General features: G+C 38.7%; 1 protein-coding gene across 3 annotated transcripts in view; it reads right to left on the bottom strand.

The window, feature by feature from the left end:
- The window catches only part of Nhe2 (Na[+]/H[+] hydrogen exchanger 2), a 54,195-nt gene that overhangs the window by 26,852 nt on the left and 14,697 nt on the right, over nucleotides 1-12,646 (bottom strand). For all 3 annotated transcript variants that reach the window (XM_012288184.2, XM_012288179.2, XM_012288189.2), the window contains 2 exons: nucleotides 5,332-5,549; nucleotides 3,557-3,759 (listed from right to left, as the gene is read on the bottom strand). In XM_012288184.2, coding sequence (XP_012143574.2) covers nucleotides 3,557-3,759; nucleotides 5,332-5,549 — 421 coding nt within the window. The remainder of the gene's footprint in view (nucleotides 1-3,556; nucleotides 3,760-5,331; nucleotides 5,550-12,646) is intronic.

Genomic DNA, 12,646 nt, shown 5'->3' with positions numbered 1-12,646 from the left:
CCCACAGTGTCCAATTCCAACATTGTCCAATTCCCACATTGTCCGATTCCCACATCATCCAATTTCCACTTTGCCCAATTCCCACATTTCCCAATTTACCAATTTCTCAAATTCCCAAATATCTAAATTCCTAAATTCCAAAGTCTCTAAATCCCTAAATCTAAATATTCCAAAATCCCTAAAACCCTCTACCTACAAACACCAAAAATCTTAAGCATCTCCAAATCTATAAACCTCCACATCTCGAAAGAACGCACTCACATCCACGTGACCGATTCCAAGATGGCCGCGAGGACGCACGATTACACGAAAGAAAAATCGTGAAATAATCGTTAAGAACGAGAAACGACAATGTCGTAAGGTTTTATTCGTATTTTCGTGTCAGTCGTAATGGGGAGAAGCCTTTCGGGGCTTTATGGCGTATAAAAGAAGAAAAGAATACAGAAAGGAGGGTATTCTTCGGGCGACACGCACGTCTATTTGCGTTCGCCCGGTCTGCGCGTGGATCGTCATAAAATCGTGCTCGAAGAGAAATTCGAGTTCATCCTTAGTTGTCTATGATGACAAAATGACTGAGGCGCATAATAAACGTCCGGGTATTCCACTGCTAACATATGCCGTGATAACGATTGAAATCCTGATAACAGACTGCGTCATATTTTCCTGCGTTACAGGGTAGTCCTTTGTGAAACATCATTCGGTAAATTCTACAGGTAGTACATGGCTCCATATGTACGTACCTAGGTGTACAGCTGTACAAACGCAACCTTTGTTTCGCTTTTACCTTTGCTTTTCGTTTGATATACTATCTGCGGATTACAGAATTTCTGTGTTTTCAGCTATACCATTACCGCCACGAAAATTTTATCTTCCCTGACGAATTATTTTTGAAACTCTCTGTGGGCGAGATACAACAATGTATGATAAAATTATAAATGTTAACGTTATTAATCGCGTTATGAGTTGAGTAACAGCTTCGTTTTTTAAGAACATACCCAACTAACAATTTTTCTAGTTAACGTTTTATTATAAAGAATATTGTTCCGTAAATTATTATTAAAATAAACTCATTCGAGAAGAAGGAAAATGATGGAGATAAAATTTTTTTAAAGGAGTTTAATCAATGATCAAACACGAGTCTATTACTGTTTAATAGTAGTTGATTAAAAGCAACAACTTAATTTCATTATTTTCCGTTGATCAAACATCTCGTTAAAACTTCTTGATTAAGATAGTTTGATTGTGCAAAGCGTGACACTTCAAAGGGTTCCTATTCGGTCAGAACAAACATCCAATTAAAAATTTCAAACAATCTTCGTTTAATACAATTTTCTGTTATTACGATGAATCATGAATAAGTCTTGTCTGGAAGTTTTTCAGTTTGTCAAACAGTTTAGCATTATTCATCAAGAGTATTGAACAAACTTTTCAACCCCCTTGCAATCTTTTTCAATACGCTGATGTTAAAAGGAAATTTTAATATCGGCCATCTGTGGCTCTTATGCCAATCGATATATTCACTCCCTTTTCGTTGTGGTAACGTCTGATAATTTCGTATTGATAATCAAATATGGATTGGAAGTTCGATTCTCCGATTCCATAATTTCCTAATTCCCCGATTTTCTAATTCCTCGATTCCCTAATTCCCCGATTCTCCAATTCCACGATTCCCTAATTCCGCGATTCCCTAATTCCCCGATTCCCTAATTCCCCGATTCCATAATTCCCCGATTCTCCAATTCCACGATTCCCTAATTCCCCGATTCCCTAATTCCCCGATTCCCTAATTCCCCGATTCCCTAATTCCCTGATTTCCTAATTCCCCGATTCTCCAATTCCACGATTCCCTAATTCCCCGATTCTCCAATTCCACGATTCCCTAATTCCCCGATTCTCCAATTCCACGATTCTCTAATTCCCCGATTCCCTAATTCCCCGATTCCCTAATTCCACGATTCCCTAATTCCCCGATTCCCTAATTCCCCGAATCCTTAATTCCCCGATTCCCTAATTCCCCGATTCTCCAATTCCACGATTCCCTAATTCCCCCATTCCCTAATTCTCCGATTCCCTAATTCCCCGATTCTCCAAATCCACGATTCCCTAATTCCCCGAATCCCAAATTCCCCGATTCCCTAATTCCCCGATTCTCTAATTCCCCAATTCCCTAATTCCCCGATTCCCTAATTCCCCAAATTTCCAAAATTCCTAAATCGTCCAAAACGTTTATATTTTCCACAGCTAAAATAGTTTCCGTTCCCCCGAATCAAAGTCAACATTGAATTTAACATCTTCCCAGCCTCAAGCTTCGAAAACACCGAGAAGCAAGCACACCCCAGGATATGTTGATTTTAAAGAAACAAGATGTATCCGACTATCATTCTATCTCCTCTTTGAATTGGCCAACCTCTTTTGTTGTTATTCCTCTATGTGAACGCAACGAAAATATTCAAGTGTATTACCTTGAGTGCATCGTGTATTATTTCAGCAAAGCATCTCAACTTTAATTCAAACTTTTATAGGACAAACAAAACAGAGAGGAAATATTAAACCGACTTGGTGTACTGAGTCAGTTTCTCTGGGACACGTCAGGATAATCCTAATGAAAGGTATAAAACAGAAAGTTGTAACCATGAATGCGAAATGGATGCTTCTTTCGAGGAAATCATGAAAAACTTTAACTACTCAAGGAAATGCGATGTAACCCGGTGACGGGGCAGGTCGGGCGCCCGCTGGAGCGCTCGCGGGCATTTTGGTGTTGTAATGAGGATATTCAAGATTTTTAATTTGGGAGGTTGGGGATGGGGGAGGGTGGGGGAAAATTTAGAAATTGGGGGATTTGGGGATTTGGGGATTTGAGGATTTGGGGATTTGGGGATTTGGGGATTTGGGGATTTGGGGATTTGGGGATTTGGGGATTTGAGGATTTGGGGATTTGGAAATTTGGGGGATTTGGAATTCGGGGGATTTGGAATTCGGGGAATTTGGAATTCGGAGGACTTGGAAATTGGGGGATTTGGAATTCGGGGGATTTGGAATTCGGGGGATTTGGAAATTGGGGGATTTAGAATTCGGGGGATTTGGAAATTGGGGGATTTGGAATTCGGGGAATTTGGAATTCAGGGAATTTGGAATTCGGGGAATTTGGAATTGGGGGATTTGGAATTCGGGGAAATTGAAAATTGGGGGACTTGGAATTCGGGGAAATTGGAATTGAGGGATTTGGAATTCGGGGAAATTGAAAATTGGGGGACCTGGAATTCGGGGAATTTGGAAATTGGGTGACTTGGAATTCGGGGGATTTAGAAATTCGGGACTATAGAAATTCAGCATTGTGAAAATTTATGACCATAAAAATTCAGGACTACAGAAATTCTGAATTGTAAAAATTTAGACCCATAGAAATTCGCAATACCAATCTTGCCTACCAAAGTAAAAAATCCTCCCATGCTTCAACAAATTCTCTCACATCACTCTCCACGTGCCACACCATTCAAACAACAAGTAAACACCCCGCGATATCGCGTGACCGGACTCCATAACACCATATTATTACCTGCATGAAGACGGTGAAGTATATAACCGCAATGGTGGTGGTGACAAACATGGGCTGCAGTGACACGTGCTTGGGGTCGATCAACAGGACCAACGCGAACGCGACAGCTCCTCTCAAACCTCCATAAGACATCACGAACTTCTCCACTTTGTCGAGTTTGTGCAACCGGAACTGATTCGCCACAGCTGTCAGCACGATCACTCCTGAAATTTCGTTTGGATCTCCGATGAACATTCTATCGATCAAATCTTTAATCGTCGCTAACAGTTTAGCGATAAATCGACGGTGGAAGCCGTAAACTCGTGACGGTAAGCCGCGGAGTAAAATGGCAGGTCGTAGAAAAGATCGGCGAATCTTGTTAAGAGTCTTTCGAGATTTTGTTACTTAAAGAAGTAGTCGGAGAAGGTTTTTGCCGTTTCTTTGGCTCGGACGGTACCGGGGCAGACATCGATTTTACTGAGGGTCATTTTGGTAATTGGGGTGGTTTATGGTTGGGGTGCACTGTTGGGGGAACTTGCTGGATTTTCTTGTAGCTAAATGCATTTTAAACAATGTACGTAATCTAACCTGACATCTAAATACGTTTTAAAAAATGTATTTAACCTAACCTGACATTTAAAATCATTTTTAAAAATGGTTTTAACCTAACCTGACTTCTAAATTCATTTTTAAAAATGGTTTTAACCTAACCTGACTTCTAAATTCATTTTTAAAAATGTAGCTAACCTAACCTGATATTTAAAATCATTTTTAAAAATGTTTTCAACCTATCCTGACATTTAAATTCATTTTTAAAAATGTTTTTAACCTAACCTGACTTTCAAATTCATTTTTAAAAATGTATTTAACCTAACCTGACATCTAAATTCATTTTTAAAAATGTTTTTAATATAATCTGACATCTACATTTATTTTTAAAAATGTTTTTAACCTAATCTAGCTTCTAAATTCATTTTTAAAAATGTATTTAGCCTAACCTGACATCTAAATACATTAAGGACAATGTATTTAACATAACCCAACATCTAAATTCATTTTAAAAAATGTCCTTAACTTAACCTCACATTTAAATTCATTTTAGACACGGTACTTAACCTAACCTGACAGCTAAATTCATTTTAGGAAATGTATTTAACCTAACCTCATATTTAAATTCATTTTAGAAAATGTCTTTAACCTAACCTAATATTTAAATTCATTTTAGGCAAGGTACTTAACCGAACCTGACATCTAAATTCATTTTAGAAAATGTCTTTAACTTAACCTAACATTTAAATTCATTTCAGACAAAGTATTTAACCTAACCTTATATTTAAATTCATTTTTAAAAATGTCTATAACTTAACCTAACATTTAAATTCATTTTAAGCAACATATTTAACTTAACTTGACATCTAAATTCATTATAGAAAATGTCTTTAACCTAACCATCCATCTAAACACATTATATCCAACGTATTTAACCCAACCACCCATCTAAATGCATCACAGACAACGTACTTAACGTAACCTAATAATTCCAGGTCTTAAGTGCAAGTCCAAGAGCAAAGAAAGTTAAAGACAGTGTAGAAATCGCGTAACGGTGCATCAAGTGACACGCGATAAGCCATGATCGGTTTAGCTTAAGGCTCTTATCTGGTGATTCCATTAGCTACTCAATCCGTTTGGAATCATACCACTATCGTTCTCGATTTCATCGATCCACGCGATTACGCGTCCCCGACCGCGGCTCCGACACCTGCCCCAAACGGCCTCGACCTCGACCTTCTACTCACCGACGATTCGATAGATCGAGCAGAAAACGATGGTCATCGCGACGAACCACGTGTCCCAGTAATGGTCGTTGTTTACGGTGGCCACACCGAGGAACATGAAGATGATGGTTTCAGAGCTGCTTGACAACATCTTCATGGTGTACTTCACGGTCGTGTGGGACTTGTGCGATATGTTCGCTTCGACGTAGTTCTTCATGGTGATCCCGCAGAACGTGATGCTGTGGACGGAAATTAGGGTTCAGCTAAGATGTTGATTCATTTGGAGTGGTAGATTAAATGGAAATAGCTGGAGTGTTAGATTCAGGGGAATGTGGATGTTGAAGAGGACACATTATGTATCATGTTACAATTAATAAACTTGTTAAGTTTTAAGAAGAGAGAGAATCTAAGATTTCCAGCTTAAAGAAAGATAAATGCTTCTTTATTTTTATGGATCTCTAAAAATGTTACAGTTAATAAACTTGTTAAGTTTCAAGAGAGAAGATGAAGCTTCAAGAAGAGAGAGAATCTAAGATCTCCATCCTAAAGAAAGATAAATGCTTCTTTATTTTTATGAATCTCTAAAAATGTTGCAATTAATAAACTTGTTCAGTTTCAAGAGAGAAGATAAAGCTTCAAGAAGAGAGAGAATCTAAGATCTCCATCCTAAAGAAAGATAAATGCTTCTTTACTTTTATGGATCTCTCAAAATGTTACAATTAATAAACTTGATAAGTTTTAAGAAGAGAAGATTAAGTTTCAAGAAAAGAGAGAATCTGGGATCTCCAGCCTAAAGAAAGATAAGTGCTTCTTTATTTTTATGGATCTCCAAGAATGTAAGACCTTGTGAATCTTTGGATTTCAGGGACTGGAGAAGAATATGGGGACCCAGGGATTTGGTCTAAGTTGCAGATTTAGAGATTCAGGTTAGGAATTTGTAGATCAAGGAAAATGGAATCCAAAGATCTGTTGATGTAAGAATTTGTGGATTTAGAGATTAGGAATGTGGGACGCTGTAATAGGGAGGTTTAGAATAGGAGAATCTAGGGATTTATTGGAGGAAGAGTTTGTGGATTCAGAGATTTGAAGGTTGAGAATTTATGATGCAGCTGTTTGGAGATCGAGGAATATGGGAATCTTGGGACGTGAAGGGCTGAGTGTAGATTTAGGGATTTGGGGGTTGGGAATTTGGGACGGTGGAGTTTCGAGATTTAGGGATAGGGGATTTGGAACTTAGGGATGTAGGATTGTACTGAAATTGGGAATTTGGGAGATGTGGATTTAGAAGTTTTGAGAGATTAGGCATGTGGGGACTTAGGGATGCAGGGAGTTGGGGATGTGTGGATTTGGGGATCTGTGGATTTGGGAATGTGTGGATTTGGGGACATGTGGATTTGGGAATGTGTGGATTTGGGGATGTGTGGATTTGGGGATGTGTGGATTTGGGCACGTGTGGATTTTGGGATGTGTGGATTTGGGGACGTGTGGATTTGGGGATGTGTGGATTTGGGGATGTGTGGATTTGGGGATGTGTGGATTTGGGCACGTGTGGATTTTGGGATGTGTGGATTTGGGAACGTGTGGATTTGGGGATGTGTGGATTTGAGGATGCAGGGATTTGGGCACGTGTGGATTTGGGAATATGTGGATTTGGGCACGTGTGGATTTGGGGATGTGTGGATTTGGGGATGTGTGGATTTGGGGATGCGTGGATTTGGGGATGTGTGGATTTGGGGATGTGTGGATTTGGGGATGTGTGGATTTGGGGATGCGTGGATTTGGGGATGTGTGGATTTGGGGATGTAGGGATTTGGGCACGTGTGGATTTGGGAATGTGTGGACTTGAAGATGTATAGATTTGGAAATGCAGGAACTTGTCAATGTGGGAATTTAGAAAATTATGGATGGTTAACATTAAAAGTTTTGGTATCCAAAAATCTATAAATCCGAATATATAAAACTTCAAAATCACAAACCAGAAAATACAAAAACATAGAACCAAATAAAAAATGTAAAAGTTTATAAATACCATTTGCAGAATTTATAGTCCTAAATTTACAAATGAAAAAATCTAAAAACTGCACGATGAAAAAGTTTGAAAAATGGCCCCTAGAAACCCATGGAAGCAGTAAAAATTTGGAAATCGAAAACTGCCAATTGAACAATACGTGTCCCTACCCCAAGGAAGCAAACGTAGCTCCCGAGTGTGCCGTTAGCTATCGATCGTCCTGGAAACGGTGTCGAAATTAATTCGAACGGACGATCTGACGATTTACGAAATCGACGTTTTGGGGAATGGAAGATCAACGATGTGGATCGGGATTTACGACACGGACGTGACTATACCGCTTTGTGGACCACTAATTTCGACGCGGTTACATTCAGCTTCGTTTCATGATTTAGGCTAACAGGGAGGAATCCAAATTGTGACAGGGGTTTCCTGCCTCTGTTTGACTTTCGATTATGCACGTTCACTGTGTACCGATGAGTATAGGTTCTATATGGCACAATTGACGATATGCGTAGAGGAAACCATGCTACTTGTTAATTTTCAATTTTATTTAAGGATTTTAGCAAATTTAAAATTATGGAAAGTGTAGGAAGTTTGAAAATTTGTGTAAAAGAAATCTGGAGAATTAGGGATTTGAGGAATTAGGGACTCGGGGAATTAGGGGAACGGGGAATTAGGGGATCGAGGAATAAGGGATCGGGGAATTAGGGAATCATGGAATTGGAGAATTGGGGAATTAGGAAATCGGGGAATTAGGGCATCGTGGAATTGGAGAATCGGGGAATTAGGGAATCGGGGAATTAGGGAATCGGGGAATTAGGGAATCGGGGAATTAGGGAATCGGGGAATTAGGAAATCGGGGAATTAGGGAATCGGGGAATTAGGAAATCGGGGAATTAGGGAATCGGGGAATTAGGGAATTGGGGAATTAGGGAATCATGGAATTTGAGAATCGGGGAATTAGGGAATCGGGGAATTGGAGAATTGGGGAATTAGGGAATCGTGGAATTGGAGAATTGGGGAATTAGGGAATCGTGGAATTGGAGAATCGGGGAATTAGGGAATCGTGGAATTGGAGAATTGGGGAATTAGGGAATCGTGGAATTGGAGAATCGGGGAATTAGGGAATCGTGGAATTGGAGAATCGGGGAATTAGGAAATCGGGGAATTAGGGAATCGGGGAATTAGGGAATTGGGGAATTAGGGAATCATGGAATTTGAGAATCGGGGAATTAGGGAATCGGGGAATTGGAGAATTGGGGAATTAGGGAATCGTGGAATTGGAGAATTGGGGAATTAGAGAATCGTGGAATTGGAGAATCGGGGAATTAGGGAATCGTGGAATTGGAGAATTGGGGAATTAGGGAATCGTGGAATTGGAGAATCGGGGAATTAGGGAATCGTGGAATTGGAGAATCGGGGAATTAGGGAATCGGGGAATTGGAGAATCGGGGAATTAGGGAATCGGGGAACTAAGGAATCTGGGAATTAGGGAATCGTGGAATTGGAGAATTAGGGAATTAGGGAATCGTGGAATTGGAGAATCGAGGAATTAGGGAATCGGGAAATTAGGGGATTTGGGACTAGGGAATTTGGGTATTTAGGGATTTGGGAATCTAGGGATTTTGCACTAAGAAATTTAGAATTTAAGAGCTTGAGACTCCGAATTCCCATCTCACAAAAAAACTCTAAAAATTTTAGAAAATCTGAAAATTCGTATAAAAGAAATCCAAATCAAATTCTCAATTTGACAAATAAAAATATCTAACTCGACAAAAGAAAATTAACCTTAATTTGAAAAATAGGAGATAACAGAAAAAATTCTTGTCATACAGACATTTGATAATGCATCACAAAAGTTTAACGGAGCGTCATTAATCGAGTGCCCTTCAACTTTTAGTTTTACGTATTCACAATGTTTTTGCATCCGCAGTTTCATGGAATCCATCATAATAGCTGTCGAAGAAGACTACAGAGTGTTAAGTAGCTCGATGAAAACGCGTCTACCTCATGAATAATTTATCTTTCTTCTTCGAGGCGATGATGGACAGCGCAACATCGATCTTCCCGCGCTTTGCATTTAGGCGAGCAGAAAACTTGGAAGTCACGTGACAACGTTTCCGACGCGGAAATAAAACTGCTGCTATATTAACGCCTTAAACTTCTAACTTCTCCCCGTACAATTTAATATTCCTCGAAAAACATTGAAGAAGTAATTGGACTGTTATAAAGAGAGATGCACTATACCGTATATCGCTTTAGTAGCTAAAGTGTTAATAGGGTAGCTTCGCATAATTTCATTCCAATCTAATAGCTTCACACGGTGAACTTTGAGTAGCCGAGGGTTCTGCTCTCAATATTAATAGCGACTCTAATTTTATACGGTGAGAATGTTACGGATATAAACAGTTAGAAGGATTTATTTATTTAAACAATTATTGCTATTCAAATGGTTGTGACGTTATAGTTTCATTTTTTTAGGTCTCACTTTTAGAGTTTCAATTTTGGGAAATTATGATATTAATGTTATTCAATTAACGACGTTAATGTTATTCATTAATTTGTGCAATTTAAAAAAGTTGTTCATTAGTTGTTCAATTTTAGTGGACAGTTCATAATTATATCATATAAATTATAATTATATTGTGTGTGCAATTATATTACATGTAAGGTGTAATCATATCATGTGTACAATTATATTATACATACAACATATCTGTGTTATGTACACAATTAAATTGTGCATAAAGTATGATTACATTATTTATATAATTTTATTGTGCATATAATATAATCATGTCATGTACTCAACTATATTGTACACACAGAATGAACTTATATTATGTACACAATTAAATTGTGCATAAAGTATGATTACATTATTTATACAATTTTATTGTGCATACAATATAATCGTGTCATGTACTCAACTATATTGTACACACCGAATGAACTTATATTATGTACACAATTAAATTGTGCATAAAGTATGATTACATTATTTATACAATTTTATTATGCATACAATATAATCATGTCATGTACTCAATTATATTGTACACACAGAATGTACTTACATCGTGTACACAATTAAATTGTCCATTAAATATGATTACTTTATATAATCATATAAAATGATTATTTTATATAATCATAAAGTGTACTCATATTATACATGCATATTATTGCATGATACTATAAAATGCACTTCCTGAATTGTATGAAAATGTACTACTAAAAAAAAGTACAACTAAAAAATCGTCACAACAAAAACAATATGGCGCGGCATCTCGATAATCGCGTGCGCCCGGGGCTCCCGGGCTCCAGACTAAAGCGTATCCCTGTAATAGTTTAATAAGTTTTAAGTACCCGTTACCGTGTATCAGCATTACGTATCCCAAATCGTTTATTTGTCCATCAAACAGTCCGTCCACTCGAGCATTCAAATAAAAAATCAACGAGATCGATCGAGACCGGGTGATTACGGGTTAAGCATATTTGAACAGTTATTACACGGCGCATACTTTGCCTCTGGATCGATGATCGTCGTTTGAACTCGTACAGGAAACGTGTAAATAATAGACTTAACGAGAACACGGTAGCCGTCGTTGTTTCAGAATAATGATTTGCCATATCGTTGAATTACTCGGATAAAATCAAGGCTGGCCTTGAGAATAGGTTGAACGTGTCATCGAGCAAATTGTTGAGCCGTTCGGAGTAGATTTTCGTTGAACATTCGTTATCGCTTGGATCTCATGGCGGCAAAACGCAGAAAATGGCCGGGCAACGCGTACTTATTGAAAAGTTTCAAAGTGTATAGGGCGCAATCTATCGGGATCGCACATATTTTCTTTTTATTACGAGAAGGCACGCACGCCACGACGGGGCCGCGTGACAGTTCGCGTGACGCCCACGGTTGAAAGTTCTTTCCGAAATTTATTGCGACGCAAAATTGGAGAGCGCCGGAAAACTAGTGGAACTGGTTTCTGCAAATCTAAGGATCGCGGACACGTGCCAGATGCTCGATTTTTATCGGTGGGCGAGAAACAAGTGTATTTTGCTGAGGGAACGTTTCTTTAAACTCGTGTATTAGTCAGCGATTTGAGAATTTGGGGAGGTTGAGATGGACAATTGCGGAATTTAGGGATTTCGGGGTTTGGGAGTAGGTAATTTAGGGATTTAGGGATTTGGGACTAGGGGATTTAGGGATTCGGGAGTAGGGAAATTGGGGACTTAGGGATTTGGGACTAGGGAATTTGGGAATTTAGGGATTTAGGACTAGGAGATTGGGAACTAGGGGATTTGGGATTAGGAGATCTGGGATTAGGGAATTGGGGACTAGAGGATTTGGGATTAGGGGATTTGGGATTTGGGATTTGGGGATTTGGGATTAGGGGATTCGGGAATCTAGGGATTTAGGGACGTAGAGATTTGGGAACCTAGAGATTTATGGACGTGGAGGTTTGGAAACCTAGGGAATTCGGGACGTGGGAATTGGAAAATCTAGGGAATTTGGGACTACGGAAATTGGGTATTTAGGGATTTGGGAATCTAGGTAATTTGGGGATTTAGAGATTTGGGACTAGGTAATGTGGGGATTTAGAGATTTGGGACTAGGGAATTTGGGAATTTAGGGATTAGGAATCTAGGTAATTTGGGGATTTAGGGATTTGGGACTAGGGAATTTGGAAATTTAGAAATTTGGGAATATAGGTAATTTGGGGATTTAGAGATTTGGGACTAGGGAATCATAGAATTTGGAAATGTGGACCTAGGGATATTGCAATTTTAGGAATTTGGCAATTTGCAAATTTGGCACTGAGAAATAGGGGAATTTGGAAATCTGAAGAAGTGAAATAGGGGAATTTGGGAATATCAGGGTTCGGATCTGGGAAAATGTAGAATTTGGGGATTTAGATTAGGGAATTTGGGAATTTGGGGATTTGAAATAGGAGAATGTGAGAATTTGAAGATTTGGAATAAGAGAATCTGAGATTTTGGTGATTTGGGAAACTGGAATATGAGAATTAACTATCTTGGAAATTTACTGATTCCAACTAGGTGAATTTGGGTCTAGGGAAATTTGAGAATATAGAGAAAAAGCCTAGGGAATTTGAAGAATCTGGAATTTGGTCTAGGGGAATTTGTAAACTCAGAAATTAAGACTAGAGGAATTTGTAAATTCGGAGATTAAGCCTAGGGGAATTTGTGAATTCGGAGATTTTGCCTAGGGGAGTATGGTGAATTCAGAGATTAAGACTAGGGGAATATAGTGAATTCAGAGATTAAGACTAGGGGAATCTGTGAATTCGGGAATTCTAGTAT

The sequence above is a fragment of the Megachile rotundata genome, chromosome 2, assembly GCF_050947335.1.
Source record: "Megachile rotundata isolate GNS110a chromosome 2, iyMegRotu1, whole genome shotgun sequence".
NCBI lineage: Eukaryota > Metazoa > Arthropoda > Insecta > Hymenoptera > Megachilidae > Megachile > Megachile rotundata.
This window is presented reverse-complemented; position numbering and strand designations above follow the sequence as displayed.